The sequence below is a fragment of the Dreissena polymorpha genome, chromosome 9, assembly GCF_020536995.1.
Source record: "Dreissena polymorpha isolate Duluth1 chromosome 9, UMN_Dpol_1.0, whole genome shotgun sequence".
Lineage (NCBI taxonomy): Eukaryota > Metazoa > Mollusca > Bivalvia > Myida > Dreissenidae > Dreissena > Dreissena polymorpha.
Window position 1 is genome coordinate 101,078,202 of NC_068363.1, and position 23,487 is coordinate 101,101,688.

The 23,487-nt window shown below is 37.8% G+C and overlaps 1 protein-coding gene across 2 annotated transcripts in view; it reads right to left on the reverse strand.

The window, feature by feature from the left end:
* The window catches only part of LOC127843939 (AP-1 complex subunit gamma-1-like), a 67,964-nt gene that overhangs the window by 37,558 nt on the left and 6,919 nt on the right, over nt 1-23,487 (reverse strand). Inside the window, exons 2-7 of one of the 2 annotated variants that reach the window (XM_052373843.1) lie at nt 21,729-21,938; nt 19,565-19,689; nt 17,254-17,395; nt 7,801-7,897; nt 4,206-4,282; nt 2,919-2,951 (exon numbers count right to left, since the gene is read on the reverse strand). In XM_052373843.1, the coding sequence (XP_052229803.1) occupies nt 2,919-2,951; nt 4,206-4,282; nt 7,801-7,897; nt 17,254-17,395; nt 19,565-19,689; nt 21,729-21,938 (684 nt within the window). The remainder of the gene's footprint in view (nt 1-2,918; nt 2,952-4,205; nt 4,283-7,800; nt 7,898-17,253; nt 17,396-19,564; nt 19,690-21,728; nt 21,939-23,487) is intronic. The other variant, XM_052373844.1, reaches the window with a different exon arrangement.

Here is a 23,487-nt window from a genome sequence, read left to right on the forward strand (position 1 = left end):
ATTCTCCATCCACGTCACCAACCTATTATTCTATTTATCCTGTCACATTTACAACATTCGTTGAAATGTTTCTAAAATATATAGTTTTCCAGTATTTTGTGTTTAAATATTTAATATGGAAAAAAACACGCCGCAGCAAAAACATTGTGACGTCACGTCATGCAAAACGCTTAGGCTAGCTTCCGTCTTGTTAAACAACACAGAAATCGAGTCAATCATTATTAATTCAATACACAAAGACGAAATTATGCTGTTAAAATAATAATTTTTAAACTAACAGTACTTTACACGTATATTGTTTTTTTTAAATTGAAAACAAGTATATTTTATAAATAGAAAATAGTACAGGTGTGCGCATGCGCGGACAGCAACTGACTGATATTCGAGGTCACGTGGTCATCTAGCCTAATATCTTTTGGGATATTAGGTTACCTGGTTATCGGACTGATTTAAAGGCTTGTGACAGGATAAACTACAGTACATGTATATCAGTTTTGCAAACAAAATATATTCTATTTATAAGTATTGATACATTCAAAGCAAGAAAATCATCTGCAATGACACAGTATTATTAAGGCCACAACAAATAGATAAACTGATGTCTGATTTGCTGCACTTAAAATCATAAAAATTTAGTTTTGATTGTGCCTGAACCTGTCCATTTCGCCTTGCAGCCAACTTTCAGTTTCTTGGTTTATCTATTTCAATTTGCTTGAGTCCATTTGTTTAAGGACATACCTGTACTATATTTTTTCATCTTTCAACAAGAACAAACAATGTTCAAGTACAAAAAATGAGACAAACCAAATTAAGTGTTGACAAAAAATGTTAAATTCATACACACAAAATATTTTTTATATAGAAAATGGAATAATACATATTTATTTTAATATGGCTTAAATTTTTTGAAGCCAAATTTTTCAAACAACGTATAAATTTGTTGTGACCAAAGTTATAAAAGTAACATGCAATACATTGATAATTAAAGGAGAAGAACTAAATTGGCTATTTCAGAAATGCAAACAGCTAGAGCTCTGTAACATAAATGATCAATACCCCACACAACTCTGTCAACAATTTTTAAGGGAAAATCACTCACGGTCCTGAGCCCTTAATATTGTTCACACGCTTTTTCTTTAATTTGATATCGTGACCTTGTTTTTAAACCCAATTTGGAACTTGGATGAGAATTTTTGGGACAAATATTCCAAGTTTCATGAAGATAGTCAGTAAAGCTTAAGGCTCGTAAAAGCTGACAAATCCAATTATTGTGCATATGAACTGGTCTAATTTTTACTGGATTTCAGTTACTCTTGCATAAAAAATGATAATAACACAGCTAAACTGCAAGTTTGTCAAAAATTATGGAAGATATACCCGTTTCATAATTTGAAGAAATGTTTAAAACTTTGCAATTTCCGTACATTTTCGCTATAGCCACTGTTCCTTGACTTCTTTCGTAAAGTACGCATTCAATGATGACGTAGTACAACCAACTTAATATCCATGTAAACAAAGAAAGAGAACATGAGTTTGGTAAGATATTTTTGTGTTGTACAACATTTTGTTTTACATGGAATTCCATCATGCATACTTGTTTTAATATACGTTTCATTTTCTTGATTTCACTTTTGCCTTGATTGTAATTGCGACTTTGCACGTGTCGATACACAATATCTTGTGCCGACCCACCAAAGTTTGTTATCGGAAAACCGGCTCGGAATGGCTCTGCATGATTGAGTAAACAGCGATGTAAATACAATTGACTTGGAGGACACTGTATTTTGAGCTCAAACAAGTTGTATTGCTCATTTTTTATGTAATGTTCAATAGCATATATATATATTATTTTTTGATAACCTTTATAAATAAAATATGCAAAAAGTATAAAAAATTGGTAATAATTATGGATTGTCACCTTTTAGGGGCCTTTAATTTGTTTACAAGCTATTTTATTTACTTGTAGTTTTCCTCCGATGTTTTCACCCCACATAACCTATTGACCTCTGCAAAGATAACATTTTGCCAATGTTCAGACCAAGTTTCTTGAACACTGGACAAGAGCTGCGGCTATGACCTAGTTCCCACTTTTTGACTTCAAATCACAGACAAAAACTGACTACAAAAGCTCACCATGAGCAGGTGGTGCTTCAAATAGCAAATTTGCTCAGGTAAGCTAAAAATGGGGGGATCACTGGTGATGAAAAGTGAACTGAAAAGTTCCTTGTACAGGTGATGAGGTATTTAAATTAGATTAAAATGACTTGAACAAATGTGGAAGTAATTTTATCCACAAACTACATGTTAAGAAGACAAACCAAATGACCCACAAACTGACAAACTGACAGACAGAGTGACTCCTTCATACCACCTATGGGGTATAATATATCGTAAAGAGTGTTTTTTCATTATTATGTTACAGTGAATGTACACTTCAAACATATAATTGTTATGGGAAAGGATGAACTAAACAACAGATAAAGAGCCTTACAACAGAAAGAGAGCCTATGTTGTTACTTAGCATTGTTACATTTAAGAAAGCCCATGAGAAAAAAGATGAAATGCCTCTCAGAAAGATTACACTCCAAGCATTACACACTACAGTTCATGTTAGTAAATTATTTAAGTTCTTTAGGCAATTTAAGCTATCACTTCATAAATAAGTTTGAAACAAAAATTAATAGGAAGATTTTCCAAATATGTCAAAGGTATTTTTTTACCACCTATAAATAGTAATAATGTAAAAAAAAACAATCTCTTTAGCTTAGTTAATTACTGTAGATTTGCTGACATTTAACTGGAAATCTTTGTCAACATCACAAACCCACCATAGCTCTTACAAAATGCATACTAAATAAAGAAGCCGGGGTCCAAAATTAGATAACAAATGATCACAGAACTAAAGACATGTTGTTTACCTTAAAATGATTGTCAGAACCGGGTGGGACAGTCTAAACAAAAAAAAAAACATGTTTACTGGTATATGTAAAACATGCAAACATTCAAAATCAAACTAAACCTACTCATTAAAGTAATATCAGACCAAAAATCCAAGGCTTATAGTTCCTTCAAAGTCTGTTCGTGAGAAAATTTTGTAATGGTTGTTATCAAATATGTGAAATACATAAATTCATTTATAATCACAAAAATAAATAAATAAATACAGTTACTATTTTGAGTTTTTATAATTTTTCAACACCATCATCCTACCCCCACCCTCACCCCCCAAAAAAAAAAATTTTCATGAATTAATGTATTAAGCCCTATAGAATAACTTTAACTTTTAACAATGATGTCTTACTAACAAATTTTTAAATATTTCCAGCATTATTTACACATTACATTAACTTGACAAAATGATAAGTTCAAATTAAAAACATCAAAATGCCAAATATGCAGACAGAAAGGTAAAATGCAAAAGTTCCGTGCAAATGTCAAGTTGCATAACAAATGTTCAGTAGAATACATTCACATGTTAATTGCATTCCAATTTATTTCAAACTTATACCTTAACGTTTGTTAATGATAATAATAAAAATAAAAACTTTCATTTTAAACACCAACATTTATACATTTGACAATTACTCAATCAAACAAACATGACACACACAATGCACAAGATAAAAGTGCTAACAGATGATAACAATTAGGCATCAGTTTAGTTCAAAAGGTCAGACCCTAAGCCAATGCAAGCCTCAAAGTAAAGCTCAACTAACTTGGTGTCATATTGTAAACAAAAAAGTAAACCACTTATACAATTTGTAACCACTTCTACTCACTGACAACATAATTTTGCATTTCAAACATGTATGTATAAAGTAGTTTTGCCCAACCACATATACTATTATAAAGCAAAAATTGGTGAAGTTCACATTCTAAGAATTTTCTGACATGAAAATAGTCTGTCGGGAACAATTATTAGATTGCTGGCTCCTGTGCTATTAAACAACTAGGGTAAAGTACTGTTTAGCATGATAGGTAAATCTTATAAGTGGCCAATAAAATATGGGCAGGGATAATAATAATCATAGATATATCCGACCACATGGTAAGTAATGCCTTTTGCTTCAAATGATTTGAAAGTTGGCAATTACTACTGCGGACAGTTCTTTGCAACTTATCAAATGGGTATAAAACATAATGAATTCAATGAAATGACATTTTTACTCAAATTACAGAGCACCATTAAAATGTGTGCTACTTACCTTCCTAAAGTGGGTGAGAGTATCTGGGCTCTTCTCACACATCTCTGTGATCAGACACACCGCAGTCAGCAAGACACCTGCATGGCATAGTGTCTATGTTTAACCCTTTACCACTGATATAAGTATTTTAAAGCATTTGTAGTCACTTAGAAAGTTATAGTAAATTTAAGACCTTTCTTACGAGATTCAAGCTTTAAAGGCTTCATTTTCAACCCTTAGATTAACGGATGAGCAGCAACCAGCATAAAACCTGAACAGACTGCGAGTTACTCCAAATTGATACTGAACATCTCTTATGACAATACAGTCAATCTCAACTATGCGTGGCCCCATTACCAACCCTGGGGCGCCGCTTAGTCAAACATGGGGCGTGGGGATACGCATCGGCCTCTTCTAGTTTATGTTCTTATTAATGTCAATATTCAGTAAAATGGCCTCTATATTATTGAAACTCCAACTCAAAAAGCATGTTGAGGAAGGTTTGTGTTAAAGAGAATTGTGTTTTTATACTCTGAAGCGTGTTTTACAACATCAGATTTTAGGCGGAAATAAAACTCGGGTACAGTCTACATTGGCCAGGTACGCATTAGTATATTTTCCGTACTCAGGGGTCGTTTAAGTATACATAAAGAGTACCCGGAGTACATTTAAGTAGTATCCGAACCGACAATTACAATCTAGCCAAATTAAGTTGTGCACGATCACTTCAGGATTGTCATTATTAACTGATTGCCGATCGAATTCATCAGTTAAAATCGCCAGAAAATCAGTTGTTTTTCCCGAATCTTTAACATTGCGATCGGAAGTTCTTATCACACAAACCGACAATAAATAACGAGGAATAACCGTAGCATAGCAGAGTGACGCCCAGTCATTCAGTCAGTCCGTTAACTCTGCCTAAGAGATACTGTTTTCAATGAATTTCTCAGCGAGTGGCCAGAATTAATTTTTCCAGCTGTCAATCAAATTCTTCTTGGTAAGCACGTTAACAAATCAGCACTCAGGCAGCCGAATACACGCCGACCCCACGTGAAACTGTATCAAATAGCTGTACATTTCACAGATTATTACTGACCGTATCTCAACGAATGTAGCACTGTAGAGCTTATTTAACTAGTTTTTTTAGTTAGAGAAAAAGTTTCCACATATTAAAAAATGCTCTTTGATTTTCTACCAAAAATAAAATATATTTAAGCGACCTCTGTGCTACAAAGTTGTAATTTAGCATCTAAATATTTAAGTCCACGCTTTCCCCGAGGAAGAATGACGTGATGTTATACATGAAGTCTAATTTTGGCATGACTTTCATCTGTAGATGAAAAACACGAGAAATGTGTCTCTGTTGCTAGAATTTTCTTAATTTTCCATGAATAATGTTATCTGAAAATGATTTTGGATAACACATTCAATTATACGCATTTTTGGGACACATTTGAAAATACTTCAATCAAATAATGCATTTTGTTATACAAATGTTCATAACACATAATGTAATAAGTAGGTAAATAACGTGTTTTGAGATTGCCAAGCTATGCATACATATAGGTCTACATGCATTCATGAATGACCTGACAAGTTATTTCATGATCCGGAATGAAAAGTACTCGGTAAAATGTAAAGAAAGACGCGTTTTTATCCTCAGAAATTCACTTTTACTTTCGCAAACTTTTCTGAAAGGAGGTACATGTAGCAGTTAAGATTGAGCCGTTGATTTGTCGTAATTACTAAATATCAACGGTTCTCAATGCTCTCAAATCGCGTCACATGATTGGATAGAATTGGAACATGCAAAGATCTATCATTATAATATGTTTTTACATTGTACAGTATACTAAAAATGTGAAAATCTTAAAATGTACTATTCTTTTTAGACCTCATTTTAACTTGTTATGCTCTGAAAATAGCAGCATTTTGTCTCTAAAATATCAAGAATTCCTTTTCCGTCGGGGCTTCGCCCCCCTGACCCCTCTACCAGGGCCTTACCCTGGACCTACACGGGCGCCTAGGCGGCCCCCTTGAACCCCTGCCGAATCTGTTACTATTCCAAAATAATTCTTTGTTTACAATCATAATGACAACCCTGCACTTCATTATTTATTTAAACAAGAGGACCTGAAAGGCCCAAAGTATCTCACCTGAGATAACAAGATATTATTGGGACAAATCTTCAGACAAAGTTTCATGAAGATCTGAAAATAAATGTGGCCTCTAGAGTGTTAACAAGGTTTTACTATAGCCATGTAAGGAAAAATGCCCCGCCCCCTGGCAGCCATGTTTTTCAACCAACCGGCATCATTTATGAACTCGTCCAAGATATTATCGGGATGAATCTTCTGACCAAGTTTCATGAAGTTTGGAAGTAAATGTGGCCTCTAGAGTGTTAACACCATTTTACGATAGCCATATAAGGAAAAATGCCCCGCCCCTTGGAAGCCATGTTTTTCAAGCAAACATAATTATTTTCAAATTCATCCAAGATATCATTGAGACCAATCTTCTGACCAAATTTCATGAAGATTGGACAATAAATGTGGCCTCTAGAGTGTTTACAAGGTTTTACTATAGCCATATACAGCCATATAAGGAAAAATGACCCGCCCTGATGGCAATGTTTTTAAAGCAACGAAAACCATTTTCAAACTCATCCAAAATATCATTGGGACAAATCTTCTGACCAAGTTTCATGATGATCGGAAAATAAATGTGACCTCTAGAGTGTTAACAAGATTTTACTATAGCCATATAAGGAAAAATACCAAGCCCCCATGGTGGCATGTTTTTCAACCAACCGGCATCATTTTTGAACTCGTCCAAGATATTATTAAGATGAATCTTCTGACCGAGTTTCATGAAGATCGGACTATAAATGTGGCCTCTAGAGTGTTAACAAGATTTTACTACAGTCATATAAAGCCATATAAGGTAAAATGCCCGCCCATTGGCAGCCATGTTTTTCAAGCAAACGCTACCATTTTCTAACTCATCCAAGATATCATTGGGACAAATCTTCTGACCAAGTTTCATGAAGATCGAATAATAAATGTGGCCTGTAGAGTGTTAACAAGGTTTTACTATAGCCATATCAGGAAAAATGCCCCGCCCCCCTGGCGGCCATGTTTTTCAACCAACCGGCATCATTTTTGTTCTTTTCCAAGATATTATTGGGATGAATCTTCTGACCAAGTTTCATGAAGATAGGACAATAAATGTGGCCTCTAGAGAGTTAACAAGATTTTACTACAGCCATATAAGGAAAAATGCCCTGCCCCTTGGCAGCCATGTTTTTTAAGCAAAGGTTACCATTTTTGAACTCATCATAGATATCATTGGGACAAATCTTCTGACCAAATTTCATGAAGATTGGACAATAAATGTGGCCTCTAGAGAGTTAACAAGGCAAATGTTGATGCCGCACAACGGAGGACGCACGACGGACAAAAGGCGATCACAAAAGCTCACCATGAGCACCTTGTGCTCAGGTGAGCTAAAAAACCCATTTCATATGCATTTTGATAAATGGGAGAGTTCTTTGCATGAAAACAAATTATTTTTAGGCCGATATCAATGATTTTAATATCATTTTAACGCTGGTTACCATGGTTTTTCTCATTGAGCAGAGCCCGTGTGGAAGGAATGTACATCTCCATGAGGTCAGGTACCTTCTTTATGATTCGATACGCACACAGTATTGCCTGTAAAAGAGAAAGTCATCAAAAGTCATGTTCGCTTTCAAAAGGATGAATTTGATATCTTCCTGTTTTATTGTATAATTTACAATTAAGTCAGTGTCATTTTTCCACTAAAAATATATATATATATCAGATATTTAACCAGGTTTTCCGAAGGAAAAAACTGGTTATTAGATTGGCGAATGCGGGCGGGCTAGCTGGCTGGCGGAATGAGCTTGTCCGGGCCATAACTATGTCGTTCATTGTCAGATTTTAAAATCATTTGGCACATTTGTTCACCATCATTGGGCGGTGTGTCGCGCGAAATAATTACGTCGATATCTCCAAGGTCAAGGTCACACTTTGAGTTCAAAGGTCAAAAATGGCCATAAATGAGCTTGTCCGAGCCATAACTATGTCGTTCATCGTCAGATTTTAAAATCATTTGGCACATTTGTTCACCATCATTGGACGGTGTGTCGCGCGAAATAATTACGTCGATATCTCCAAGGTCAAGGTCACACTTTGAGTTCAAAGGTCAAAAATGGCCATAAATGAGCTTGTCCTGGCCATAACTATGTCATTCATTGTGAGATTTTAAAATCATTTGGCACATTTGTTCACCATCATGGGACGGTGTGTCCCACGAAAGAATCACGTCAATATCTCCAATGTCAAGGTCGCCACGACTAAAAATAGATTTAAAAAAAAAAAAAAAAACTTACAAAGGGGGTTAATTTTTTTTGGTCATTTCAAAAGTTCAGTTTGAGTTTTCTCCCTTTATCAGATTTTTTTTTCACAATGAAAACCTGGTTTTGTGACAATTTTGTCCCTTGTTAAGTTTTGTTTTAATGAACTAGCAAAATATTATTTTCTTTATGTCAAGTCCTTAACAACAAGCAACCCATTAACATGGTCATATAATTATATTCTAGATCCACAATAACAAATCAGATTTCCCATTAATATACTGTACTGATAATATATTTATATATACACATATTATAAAACCAGGCAAACAACAAAGCACTATTATTGCTCTACATTATTCACAATAATGTGATAATACAATTTCTGGCAAAAAGTTCAGCACAGGTGGCTGACATTTGTGTTTGATCTTCTTTTAAGCATATTCATTTGAAACTTAAGACATTATCTGACATTCTTAAACATGTCAGGCGAGATTTCAATCAGATGCAAATTGTAGACATTAGATAATTCTGTCTGAAAAAATATCCAGCAAACAATTTGGATCTGTGAGGCATATTAACATTTTGAGGCGTCTGAATTAGGTCCCCTTCCTGCTCAGTAGTAAAGTGAAAATAGCTTTTGCAACTAGAATAACGCCAGATCAGCCTGGGAGTGACTTTCAGGCTCTACAGGTTTTATGCTGTTTGCTGCTCATCAGTATCATAGGGTTGAAAATGAAGGTTTTCAACTTGAATCTAGTAATTAAGGTTTTTAATTTAACTAGATTACATGTATTTGAAGGACTAAAAACTAGTCAAAATGCGTATCTAACTGAAACAGGTTAACAGTGAGGGATATTTCAGTGTATTGCCTTCTTTTGAACATATGAATACATGATCAGCTTGACTAATATTGTTGCGAGCTAACTGTTCCGTATTCTTGCCAGGAATAGTTCAATAATAGTTCAATAATAATAAAGTGGTTTTTACGCTTATTTACTAAAACGAGGAAAACAAGTCATTTTAAAACTTCATTAACCTTTTATTCTTTAACGTCGAAATTCATAGAAGTTATATTTTCATTAACACAACGTAAACATTAACAGTGCAAATTTCTTTACGGTTCAAATACACCACACAATACGATGATTTCTCAGAAATAAGTCAAATATTTAAAACAATTCTCTCACACCAGTGTCCAATACTCATTCACCACAAGAGTATACGTTTTAAATAAATAAACAATCTTTAATATATTTATATAAGATATCTGTGTTGGGTTAAAGTCTATTAGGATCTATATGAATTCAGTTTATATTAAGTTTTTCTTACAAGTTTCTGAATATTTAATAAAAGATGTTATGCCCTTGATGTTATGGCCCGACTGAATTCCTTAATAAAGTTCCTGAAACCTTAAATACTCGAGCGACCCAAAAGGTTGGTCAATGCCCAGTTTTTATGGCCCGACCAAGAATTCTTGGTCGCCTGCCCCAAAATTACTGGTCATGTACCCAAAATAAATGGTCATTGACCCAAAAAATGGGTCAATGACGTCGATTGACCACAAAAAGTGGTCATGAACGCTCGAAATGCATTGAAATGGCATCACGCCAAAAGACACCGCCATATTGGATTTTGAACAAAAATTTATGTAAAACAATCTATGGGCGCTTAGAAAGATGGATACACCACTTTAAACAAGTATTTAACAGAGATTACATCATATCTAAAAATAACCTGTTTCATGCTTAGTTCACTGCAGACAATAGTTCAAACCTGACCATAATGCAACGCGACAAATGGCTGCGACCAGATCAGAAATGAGAATGGTCTGACAATAACCTACGAAAATGTACTCATTTATGCATGTTAAAATAGATATACGACGAAGATAACAAGGTATGATCACTTAACATTATGTTAGTGTAATACGTGTGAACACACTTATATATAATGACATAAAATCGAAGATCAAATGCAGTAACAACAACAACAACAGTGGACTTTGCATTAAACGGATGAAATGATTTTAAACAGCTATGTCTTTTGTTTGTATGGTGCTCTGTGAAATGAACCAGTTCACATGCAAATTAAATTATGGCTGCTCAAATATTCAACACATGAGTTGTACAGCAATGGGTAAGTTAAGTTATATTTATAATATGTATAAACAAATGTTAGGTACATTTGATGTTCCTATATGCAGGGCATATCATTACCCCCCTGTTTTTTTTGGCAAAACTCCTGTTGCCACAGTCCACAGGTAATTGTAACAAATACTAAAACAGTTTAGTGATAAACATATTATTATGCCCCCCTTCGAAGAGGATGAGGTATATTGCTTTGTACATGTCAGTCGGTCCGTCGGTCTGTCGGTCGGTCGGTCCGTTCACCAGATGGTTTCCGGATGGTAACTCAAGAATGCCAACGCCTAGGCTCATGAAACTTTATAGGTACAAGGTCACAGTGACTCGAAACAGTAAAAATGATTTAAGATAAACTATCAATAATGAAACACACTTTAAACAGCAAACAACAATACATTCCTTTTGAAATGTTACATGGCTACGGCTTAGAATGCCGCTTCGACACCTGTTCCCTATCCTTCTCCAGCTTCCCAACAGTGGATCGCCTTACCAGATCTGAGTTAAATCTTAATGACTTAATGTCCTCACTCATTGGACCTAGTTTGTTTTTTATTGCACGCAACTCCGCCGTGTTCTCTGGACTCAACGTTACCATTTCATCAACCGGCGCTTTAATACCATCGCGTATCACACTATACATTTTAGCTATATAAGGGTCATCACTCTGCATGGCTGCCATTGTTACGCTTGTGAATTCGGTTGCCCATGTGTGCGGAGTAGAACTTCCCCTGTCATCCGATGGACCTGGCTTTGGTACCTCACACTCGCTACTTTTAACACTCTTGATCACAGGCGCGTTTTCGGTTAAAACGACAGGCGTTACGCAATCGTCTTCAGGTGACCCCGCATTCACTTCACCTTCTTCCTTTTCGTTTGGTTTCAACAGCATTAGTTCAGCTCTCCTTCGGCATTTATTGCATGGGCCGCACTTCAACGGTTCGCTTGTATCTACGTCGCTGCACGTACAGAACCGGGGACTTTCACAGCGCGATAAAGCGTCACAGTGGACTTGCTTATTACCTGCTCTATATTCGATGGAAAAGTCATACACGGCCAGAATCTCAATCCATCTCGCGATTTTCCCACTCGGTTCCTTTAAACTAAAGAGCCATATCAACGATTGGTGATCTGTTCTTACAATAAAATGCCGCCCCAGCAAATACTGCCTGAAATACTGGATGAAGTATACTGCCGCTAAAAGCTCTTGCTCAGTTATGCAGTAATTCTTCTCGGCTTTATTCAGCCCCCTGCTGGCGTAGGCAATAACTCGCTCGCGACTCTGCTGTTCTTGGCTCAACACCGCGCCGATCCCCGTGCCGGACGCATCGACGTCGAGGTAAAATGTCCCACCCTCATTCAGTGGATGTCCCATGACGTTTTCGCTAATAAGAGCATCCTTGATTCGTTTAAACGCCATATCACACGCATCGTTCCATTCGAATTTGGCCTCCTTTCTCGTCAGATCAATCAAAGGTCGCGCGATTTTAGCGTAATCTTTTACAAATCGACGATAGTACGAACCAGTAGCCACAAACTGTTTAACCTGCTTCGCGTTTCCGGGCTTTGGCCAATTGACAATTTTTTCAATGTTTGTCGGATCGGGACTTATCCCCTCTCCTGAGACTATGTGACCCAGAAAAATGACTTTTGACTGGAGAAGGCGGCACTTATCTGACTTAAGCTTCAAACCTGCGGTTTGGAAACGAAGTAAAACCTCATCAGTTCTCAAAAGGTTTTCCAGCCACGTGGATCCGAACACCACAATGTCATCAATGTAAACTAAACACGTTAGCCAAGTTAAACCTTGTAACGCCAGTTCCATTGTACGCTGGAAGGTGCTTGCAGCGTTATTTAAACCGAAAGGCATTGTTTTCATCTCGTATTGACCATACTTACAGCAAAAAGCGCTCTTAGGAATGTCATCCTTCTTTAACGGTATTTGAAAATACCCTGACGTAAGGTCAAAACAGCTGAAGAAGCTTGACCCGGCCACAGCGTCTAAACAATCTTGGATTCGTGGTAGCGGAAACCCGTCTGGCTTCACCAATGCATTGACCCTTCTATAATCGACGCAAGGTCGTATAGCGCCTGATTTCTTCTTTACCAAAACGATTGGGCTGGCCCAAGGGGATGTACTTTTCTGAATAACGCCTTTCTTAAGCAAATCTTCAAGTGCTTTCTTTTCTTCTTCTGCGTACGCTAATGGAACCCGCCTTGGTCGCTGTTTAACGGGAGCTGCGGTACCTGTGTTTATGGCATGCTCAGATAGATGTGTAAGTCCCAAGTCCCATTCGTCTTTTGAGAACGTGTCTGCGTATTTAACTAACAACCCAGCTATAACGGATTGTTGCTCTTCCGTTTTTCCGACGACTGATTCTTCAAACAGTGATTTCAGGTGTGGGGGCACGTCCATTGCATTGGCAACCGGTAAGTCTGAAATACGGCTGTCCTTTTCAACTGTCATCAACTGTACTCTTCTCACCGTTGTGATGTTATCTCGCTCACCTTCGTTTTCTTCATTTGCTATAACCCCTGTGCAACAATCTATCCTCTCTGCCTCTCCGATTTCTGCATGGTGCCGCAACGTTACGCTCGTTGAGAAAGGGTTCAAAACTTTTACCTTACAGGTGACTGCTCTGTTTATGTTCACTAAGGTTGCAGCCATTACCAATGGGTAACGCTGAACGAAACCCTCTGTGGGTTCAATGATAAAATTTTCTTCTTTGTCTTTATCGTCAGCCTCATCGCGTTCAACATAAACATCAACCACCACTTCTGAGAGCCCCGGGATGGCAACATCTTCTGCAACGGTGACTTTCCGTAGCCTCCTTGTAGCGGGTATCAATGGGATTTCTTTCCCTTTTAGCTTGATTATATTCTTGCTTAGGAAGATGTCCGCCTGTCCGTCCTTCTCCCCAGCCAACACATCCAACCCTAGTAGCACTTCGTCCTCAATGTCGGCCACAACTGCTTGACAGATCACCTTTACTGGGCCTAATATAAGATTAAATTCTCCCGCCCCCTTCTCACGTATTGGTGAACCACCTGCCCCACGCAGCTTGACTGACCCCTTTAGGACCGGCTTGTCCTTAGTGCTCAGCTGGTCATACACGCGACTGGATACTACCGACCTCGAAGCACCTGTGTCGGCGGTGAAGGTCACTGGTGTCTCCCCTATCCACCCTCGGATATAAACGCCAGTGGTCAGCTCTGCTCCCCCCTTCACTCCAGCACAGGGTACTTCGCTCTCCGCCTCGCTTACCCCCGTGTGTTGTTGCTCGCCCTTTAAATCACCGTTGTCTTCGTTTCCTAACAGGACCTCCCTCTGGGCACGAGAGAAGCCCCTCTCTCGTTTAAATGTTCCCGAGATGGCGTTGCACCGTTAGACTTCGTGGGAAATGACGTATCCCTTGTTTGGTTTAGTGGACAGTCTCTTGCGTAGTGGCCGGTTTGATGACACCTGAAGCACTCTACGTCTCTTCTTGGTGGCCGCCTCTGCAAATGTTTCTTTTCCTCTTCCAGTTTCTCTATCCTACTTATAAGAGTTTTCAATAACTCTTGGTCAGTAGGCTGCTTAACAATGTCGCTTCCCGTGTTCTCGGACATTATAGGCGTACTTCTCTTCTGGTCTGTGACTACTCTGCATGCTGCCCTTTCAGTTTCACATTCTTCTGAGAATTCGTCGTCATGCTCGTCAGTGGTATAAGCTCGTCTGGTTGCATGCTTGTACTCTCGATCGGATTTAATCCCGATTCTCGTTTGAATAAAATTCACCACATGGAACACCGCCTCGTCGATATTCCTTGGTTCCTTGTGGTACTCGACCTCGAACTTCACCTCCTGGTCAACCAGCCCATCGAGGAATCTTCTCACTAGGTCCTCATCTCGTGTGCTTCGATCCCGTTGTTTATGCGCTTTATCGTACAGACGCTTGAGTTCGGCAGCGTAGTCTTCCGCTTTTTCCCCATGTTTCTGGTTGCGCCTACTAAACTTGGCTGCGAAAGACCTGCTTGTCTCGATTACGCGGTATCGCCTTGTCAACTCTGAAGTCAGTTCATGATAGTCAGACAACACTTCCGTAGGCAGCTGTGCAAACACGAATTCGCTAGCCTGACCTTCTATCATCGGCAGCAGATTGTCAAGCTTATCATCGTCGTCCCAACCATATCTCCTAGCAATCGCGTCGAACTTCGCTGACCATACCGCCCAATCTTCTTTTCCAGTAAATGGTGGTATCTTTGGCACCGGACGAGTATTCCGCCTTATTGCGGGCCTTCTATAAATGCCATCAGCCCTTGGTGCGTGACGTGCAGGCGCTCGCTGCCTATAATCGTGAACACTTTCGTTTTCGTTGTCTCCCTCCCCGTAGCCGTCTTTGTCCTCATGGCAGTTGTTGCGATTGCCCATCGACTGACGTTGGTAGATGCCATCGAGCTCCCGTTCCATTAACGGGTTTCCCGAATCGCGCCTATACGCGTCGTCACGTCGCTGCCGATAACCGTTCCTCGCCTCGCGCTGGCCGCCAAACCCGTGCTGTACGATGTCACGGCCATTGCCAAAATACGCGATATCCCGCTCATGTGCATATTGAGCGCCGACAGGTACATCGCCGTTGAACGCACCCCGGTTGTTGTAGTGACTTTGGCCCTTAAGAACGCGCAGCTCGGATACAACTTCCTTGAGCGCTCCGGCTACCTCGCGCATGAACCCATTGGTGGCGGCCATGCCACCGTCGCCTTCGTTGTCGCTATTTCCGTCCGTGTCGACTTCGATTCGCGCCGCGTCACCTTGTACGCTCGATGCGTCCGGCGAGACTTCCGTGCGCGCCTCGTCCCTTTGAGCGCACGTTGCGTGTGGAAATCGTGTTCCCCTATCGAGCCCCGCTCCGATAGTTACTTCCGTGTCACTGTCATTTAGATCACTCATGTTAACTTATTTAATCGTCACAATATTCGTGGAAAGTATCTTGTTGGGTTTTTATTAAAGATATACTGCTTAAAAATGTTAACTTGTCATTTAATAATAATACGCGCAGACGTGAGTCCAATCACTGGATCCCTTGATTGTTGATTGAAAGGATCCCACTTCTGACACCATAAAATGTTGCGAGCTAACTGTTCCGTATTCTTGCCAGGAATAGTTCAATAATAGTTCAATAATAATAAAGTGGTTTTTACGCTTATTTACTAAAACGAGGAAAACAAGTCATTTTAAAACTTCATTAACCTTTTATTCTTTAACGTCGAAATTCATAGAAGTTATATTTTCATTAACACAACGTAAACATTAACAGTGCAAATTTCTTTACGGTTCAAATACACCACACAATACGATGATTTCTCAGAAATAAGTCAAATATTTAAAACAATTCTCTCACACCAGTGTCCAATACTCATTCACCACAAGAGTATACGTTTTAAATAAATAAACAATCTTTAATATATTTATATAAGATATCTGTGTTGGGTTAAAGTCTATTAGGATCTATATGAATTCAGTTTATATTAAGTTTTTCTTACAAGTTTCTGAATATTTAATAAAAGATGTTATGCCCTTGATGTTATGGCCCGACTGAATTCCTTAATAAAGTTCCTGAAACCTTAAATACTCGAGCGACCCAAAAGGTTGGTCAATGCCCAGTTTTTATGGCCCGACCAAGAATTCTTGGTCGCCTGCCCCAAAATTACTGGTCATGTACCCAAAATAAATGGTCATTGACCCAAAAAATGGGTCAATGACGTCGATTGACCACAAAAAGTGGTCATGAACGCTCGAAATGCATTGAAATGGCATCACGCCAAAAGACACCGCCATATTGGATTTTGAACAAAAATTTATGTAAAACAATCTATGGGCGCTTAGAAAGATGGATACACCACTTTAAACAAGTATTTAACAGAGATTACATCATATCTAAAAATAACCTGTTTCATGCTTAGTTCACTGCAGACAATAGTTCAAACCTGACCATAATGCAACGCGACAAATGGCTGCGACCAGATCAGAAATGAGAATGGTCTGACAATAACCTACGAAAATGTACTCATTTATGCATGTTAAAATAGATATACGACGAAGATAACAAGGTATGATCACTTAACATTATGTTAGTGTAATACGTGTGAACACACTTATATATAATGACATAAAATCGAAGATCAAATGCAGTAACAACAACAACAACAGTGGACTTTGCATTAAACGGATGAAATGATTTTAAACAGCTATGTCTTTTGTTTGTATGGTGCTCTGTGAAATGAACCAGTTCACATGCAAATTAAATTATGGCTGCTCAAATATTCAACACATGAGTTGTACAGCAATGGGTAAGTTAAGTTATATTTATAATATGTATAAACAAATGTTAGGTACATTTGATGTTCCTATATGCAGGGCATATCAATATTTCACTGTATTGACCTTCTTTTTAACATATGCAATTGAAGAGTTGATACAATTGGCCGATATTGCAGTGTATTTACCTCCTTTATCAGGTAGGTATTTGAAGACTTGATACACTTGACTGATATATCTGTGTATTTACCTTCTTTTTAATGTAGGCATTTGAAGACTTGATACACTTCTCCACCTCGCCCGCCAAGTCTCGACTCATCTCGGCCGAACATATTGAGCCAAGGGTGCACAGGGCCAGGCTCACGATGTACTGCGTCTGATGACCCAGATCACTGGAAAATACAAATGGGCCTTGCTCTGAGCATAACAGGACTTTATGCATGTGCTTTAAGTGTCATGCCAGATTAACTTCCCTCAAACATTTTCCAAAGATATTTCATGGCAATAATAGTAATATCACTTGGTACCATGATCTTTGAAGAGTTGTTCAGATTTTCATTCCGAAAAAAATATTTTTTGGTTCCGCACAGTGTGACTTACAAAGCAATGAATGTCTTGAATATTCCCAAAATTTCTCTCATTTTCTAGCTTTATAATAAATATTAAGCAGGGACATTGGCTAAAAACATACAAATGCCAGACCACAATGCCCCCTACTGTGCCGCTTTGAAGCTGTATATTTGACCTTTGACCTTGAAGGATGACCTTGAAGGATGACCTTGAAATTTCACCACTCAAAATGTGCAGCTCCATGAGATACACATGCATGCCAAATAGCAAGTTGCTATAATATTGCAAAAGTTATGGGCAATGTTAAAGTTTTCGGACGGACGAACAGACTGACGGACAGTTCAACTGCTGCTATATGCCAGCTTACCGGGGGCATAAAAACAACATTATATGGCACAATAAACATTTATAACAGAAACACATCAATTTTAAAAAGAAACTAGATTTATACCATGGTGTTAAACTATGACATTGAATGTCTGACTATGTGAAAAAGAGCTATAACAAGAGGGCCTGAAAGGCCCAAGGTATCCCCTACAACATATGCTTTGTTTGAGGATGGGTGCAAATTGGACGGATGAACATAATGATAGATGGACGGACGGAGGACAATAACACAAAACTAAGACAAAGGAAGGTTCTTAAGCCTTCACAATTTATTTAGGTGAATTAATAAGTCGTCCGTTTTCCACAAAAACATTCAATGTTTATATACACTCAATTTTCAGAGTGTTGCAGAGTGAACACAACATCTGTTATGTTAAAAAAGATATGGCTCCGGACACAAAAGTGCTTATAGTAAAAAGCATTTTTTCAAGATACAAAGGGCCATAACTCTGGCTTTAACAGATGGTGTACAATGCCATTTGGCGTGAATCATCCTCTTATGCTTATATATACTGATACGAAGTTTCAATGAAATATGCCAAAGCACTTCCAAGATATGGCTCCAGACACAAAAGTGACGGACGGACGGACAGCCGGACGGACAGCCGGACAACGCCAAAACAATATCCCTCCGCCTCTGGCAGGGCTTATATACTCATACCAAGTTTCAAAGAAATCCGCCAAAGCACTTCCAAGATATGGCTCCGGACACAAAAGTGCCTATAGTAAAAAGCATTTTTTCAAGATACAAAGGGTCATCACTCTGTTTTTAACAGATGGTGTACAATGCCATTTGGCGTGCATCATCCTCTTATGCATATATATACTCATACCAAGTTTCAATGAAATCCGCCAAAGCACTTCCAAGATATGGCTCCGGATACAAAAGAACCTATAGTAAAAAGCATTTTTTCAAGATACAAAGGGCCATAACTCTGTTTTTAACAGATGGTGTACAATGCCATTTGGTGAGCATCATCCTCTTATGCATATATATACTCATCGAAGTTTCAATGAAATACGCCAAAGCACTTCCAAGATATGGCTCCGGACACAAAAGTGCCTGACGGACGGACAACGCCAAAACAATATCCCTCCGCCTCTGGCGGGGGATAACAACTGCGAAATGGCTCAATTAAATTTTTATCATTGGTGCATCAAAAGAGTTTTTGCAGATCTAATACAGTATGTGTCTGAATGTACTGTTTTCTTTTACCATTCATGCTCATATTCATTCATAGTCAATTATACACACAGAAGCAAGAGATGTGTTTGTCAGAAACACAATGCCCCCTACTGCATCGCTTTGAAGGCATATATTTGACCTTTGACCTTGATGGATGACCTTGACCTTTCACCACTCAAAATGTGCAGCTCCATGAGATACACGTGCATGCCAAATATCAAGTTGCTATCTTAAATATTGCAAAAGTTATTGCAAAACTTTAACCAAGGTTAAAGTTTGGTGACAGACCCTTACAATGACAGACAGGCCAAAAACAATATACCCCCGATCTTTCAATCCAAGGGCATAAAAAACAATAGAGTGAGCCAATATTGACTAATTCTCCCTCAAAGAACTAGTAGAAAGCAATTCAACCTACTTTTTCAGAGAGTTGGTCACCAGAAGATGAATATCTTGTCGTTCATCCAGCAACAACATAGCTCCTAGGTAACCGATCCTCTTGTCTGTGAACTTTGGTGCCGCTATCAACTTGAGACATTCCAACTGAAAATGCATACAATACAATGAACATACATGCTAACTTTAAATTAACTTGGGATACCCTGTACAATAAACTTTCTTATGAAGTCTCATGAAACAAAAAACTGTGCTTGTTAACATAAAAACAAGAGGGCCATAATGGCCCTGAATCGCTCACCTGACTAACCAAATACAATCCCAACCCAGATTTCATCAAGATAAACATTCTGACCAAATTTCATAAAGATTAGATGAAAACTGTGACCTCTATTGTCTACACAAGGTTTTTCTATTATTTGACCTAGTGACCTAGTTTTTAACCCCAGGTGACCGAATACAATCCCAACCCAGACTTCATCAAGATAAACATTCTGATCAAATTTTATAAAGATTGGATGAAAACTGTTTCCTCTATTGTCTACACAAGGTTTTTCTATTATTTGACCTAGTGACCTAGATTTTGACCCCAGATGACCCAAATACAATCCCAACCCAGATTTCATCAAGATAAACATTCTGACCAAAATCATCAAGATTGGATGAAAACTGTGACCTCTATTGTCTATACAAGGTTTTTCTATTATTTGACCTAGTGACCTAGTTTTTGACCTAGTGACCTAGTTTTTGACCTCAGATGACCCAAATTCAATCCCAACCCAGAATTCATCAAGATATACATTCTGACCAAATTTCATAAAGATTGGATGAAAACTGTGACCTCTACTGTCAACACAAACAAATTGTTGATGGTTTTTCTATTATTTGATCTAGTGACCTAGTTTTTGTCCTCAGATGACCCAAATACAATCCCAACCCAGATTTCATCAAGATAAACATTCTGACCAAATTTCATAAAGATTGGATGAAAACTGCGACCTCTATTGTCTACACAAGGTTTTTCTATTATTTGACCTAGTTTTTGACCTAGTGACCTAGTTTCTGACCCCCAGATGACCCAAATACAAACCCAACCCAGATTTATTCAAGAAAAACAGTCTGACCAAATTTCATAAAGACTGGATGAAAACTGTTACCTCTACTGTCTACACAATGTTGTTCTACTATTTGACCTAGTTTTTGACCTAGTGACCTAGTTTTTACCCCAGATGACCCAAATACAATCCCAACCCAGATTTCATCAAGACAAACATTCTGACCAAATTTCATAAAGATTGGATGAAAACTGTTACCTCTACTGTCTACACAATGTTTTTCTACTATTTGACCTAGTTTTTGACCTAGTTTTTGACCCCAGATGACCCAAATACAATCCCAACCCAGATTTCATCAAGACAAACATTCTTACCAAATTTCATAAAGATTGCATGAAAACTGTGACCTCTACTGTCTACACAAGGTTTTTCTATTATTTGACCTAGTTTTTTACCTTGTGACCTAGTTTTTGTACTAAGATGACCCAAATACATTCCCAATCCAGATTTTATCAAGATAAACATTCTGACCAAATTTCATAAAGATTGGATGAAAACTGCGACCTCTATTGTCTACACAAGGTTTTTCTATTATTTGACCTATTATGTGACCTAGTTTTTGACCTAGTTACCTGGTTTTTGACCCCAGATGACCCAAATACAATCCCAGCCCAGATTTTATCAAGATAAACATTCTGACCAAATTTCATAAAGATTTGATGAAAACTGTGACCTCTACTGTCTACACAAACAATTTGTTGACGGACACACGCACGCACACACGCACATACAGACGCCGGACATCAAACGGTCACATAAGCTGACCATATCACTTCGTGACAGGTAAGCTAATAAAAAGAAGTTCAGATAACTGTTATATTTAAATTCAAAGTTATCTTATTTAATAAATTATAGTAAGTTAATGCAGCATTTTTTTGCAATGTATGATATTTCAACAAAAAGAGCAATAGAAATTATAATTTGACAGCATTTATAATAAAACATTGAAGTCAAAACTCTCCAGTACTTACAAATAAAGAAATACTCAAATACACCATAGAAATGCATTACCATGTTAAAACAGCCAACGAATTTCATCACTACATATCGTCTTGTCACTTAAAAATTTACCTGTCCAAAATGAGCAGGATAGCCAAGCATGTGAATGTATAGCAACTTTGCGACATTTCTGCACCGGTATGTGTTGTCAGTCTCTCGAAAGCTGTCTCGGATCTGTGCACACTCCTTCTGCACCACGGCCCTCTCCTCCGCCTGCGTCCTTGCTGACCTGATCTCTCGTATCAGGTCACGCAGACGCTTAGGCGTCGGCATTATTGACGACTGGAAAACAGTCAACTTGTGTTAATTATATGATAATGATATAAATATTGTTCATAATTTGTGCTAAGAATATTCAATGTAAGTGTCAAAGAATCTTTATTAATGTTTGTGTGAACTGTGATAATCACTGATTAATAAACGGCTCTTTTTGCTTGCTGCTACTTTCCATCTGGACGATTTTCACTCCTCCTTTTAACACATGCCCTTGTCCTTCAATGTGTGAAATAAAGATTGCAAGGGCTTATATAATGATATTACTTTAAAAGTTTCTGAAAGTCAATGCACTACAGTTCCGTCATATCGCGAAAAAAGCATGCCAAAATTATACTTCATGTACAACACATCATAGTTGCTGGAGAAAATGATGGGCTTAAATATTTTATTGCTGAAAAAAACTTTCAAAGTTGCGCAGAGAACCCTGAGAACTTTACTTTTTATAAAAAAATGGTAATGCATTATTTTTTAATGTGGAAATTTGTTCTCTACAGCGCTACAGTAGTTGAGATAGGACAGTATATAATGTCACATTGTATTTCAGGGGTCTAGCTAGGCTCAAAATTAAGGGAGAAGTCACTTCTCCCTACAGCCAAAATAGGGAGAATTGGTAACATCTTTGGGAGAAATGGTATATTTGCGTCATAGATCTTAGTTTTATGTATATTTTGCAGCAACTTAACGGGTAAGTGGTTTCTGTTCAGCTTGCAATCAACTCTTCACTTGTTTTATACAATAAGACATGTTAAGTGTATAAAACCAACATTTTTCTTATTTTATTAATTTTTGATTATGATTGTACTTTTAATTATTTTTTCCTGAACAGGTGTATCAAATAAACTTCAATTGTAACAAGCCAGTAATGTTCAGAATATTTTTACTTCCTTGTTAATTTTAATCAATTCAACATTAAATCAAATGTATATTTTGTTACAAATATTTGTTTTAAATTTAAAATTCATTTACAATCTCATTTTACAGCAGAGATTCCAAATCTGACCTGTAAATGAGCCCCATATGTATTGCCAGTGCAAGGTTACATCTTCTCATTTGATCATTTCTTAGTATTGTTTTAATGGGCCATTTAACATTGCTGAATCATAGTTATTGGTAGCCAGCACAATGCAATTAACCAAGGCATCATCTATTAACAATTTCAAGAAGTGTACCGGTAATAGCTCCAGACTGTTCTTTTGAATGTTCAACTTTGCATGACCTCTAAATGGGGCAACTTATGGCTGAGAATCCTCCTTTGTCCCATTCTCCACATCAAATTGATTTTAATCAGTCAATTTCTGGCACAAAGTAAATCATTAAAAGGAGGAGAAGTCACTTCGCCTTCAAGAAATTAATGTGCGAAGTTAAGATTAATTTGGCGTAAAAATCGCCCACTTCGCCCACTCGTGAGACCCCTGGTATTCGGCTGTCTGTGAGCTGATTGGCTGATGATTAAGAAAGAAAGTGATTGACATCTTGCATGTCTTTGATGTTGGGCAAGTTGTTATTCATACTACACAAGCTTGACTGTGATGTACAATGAAGGCATAAATGGGAT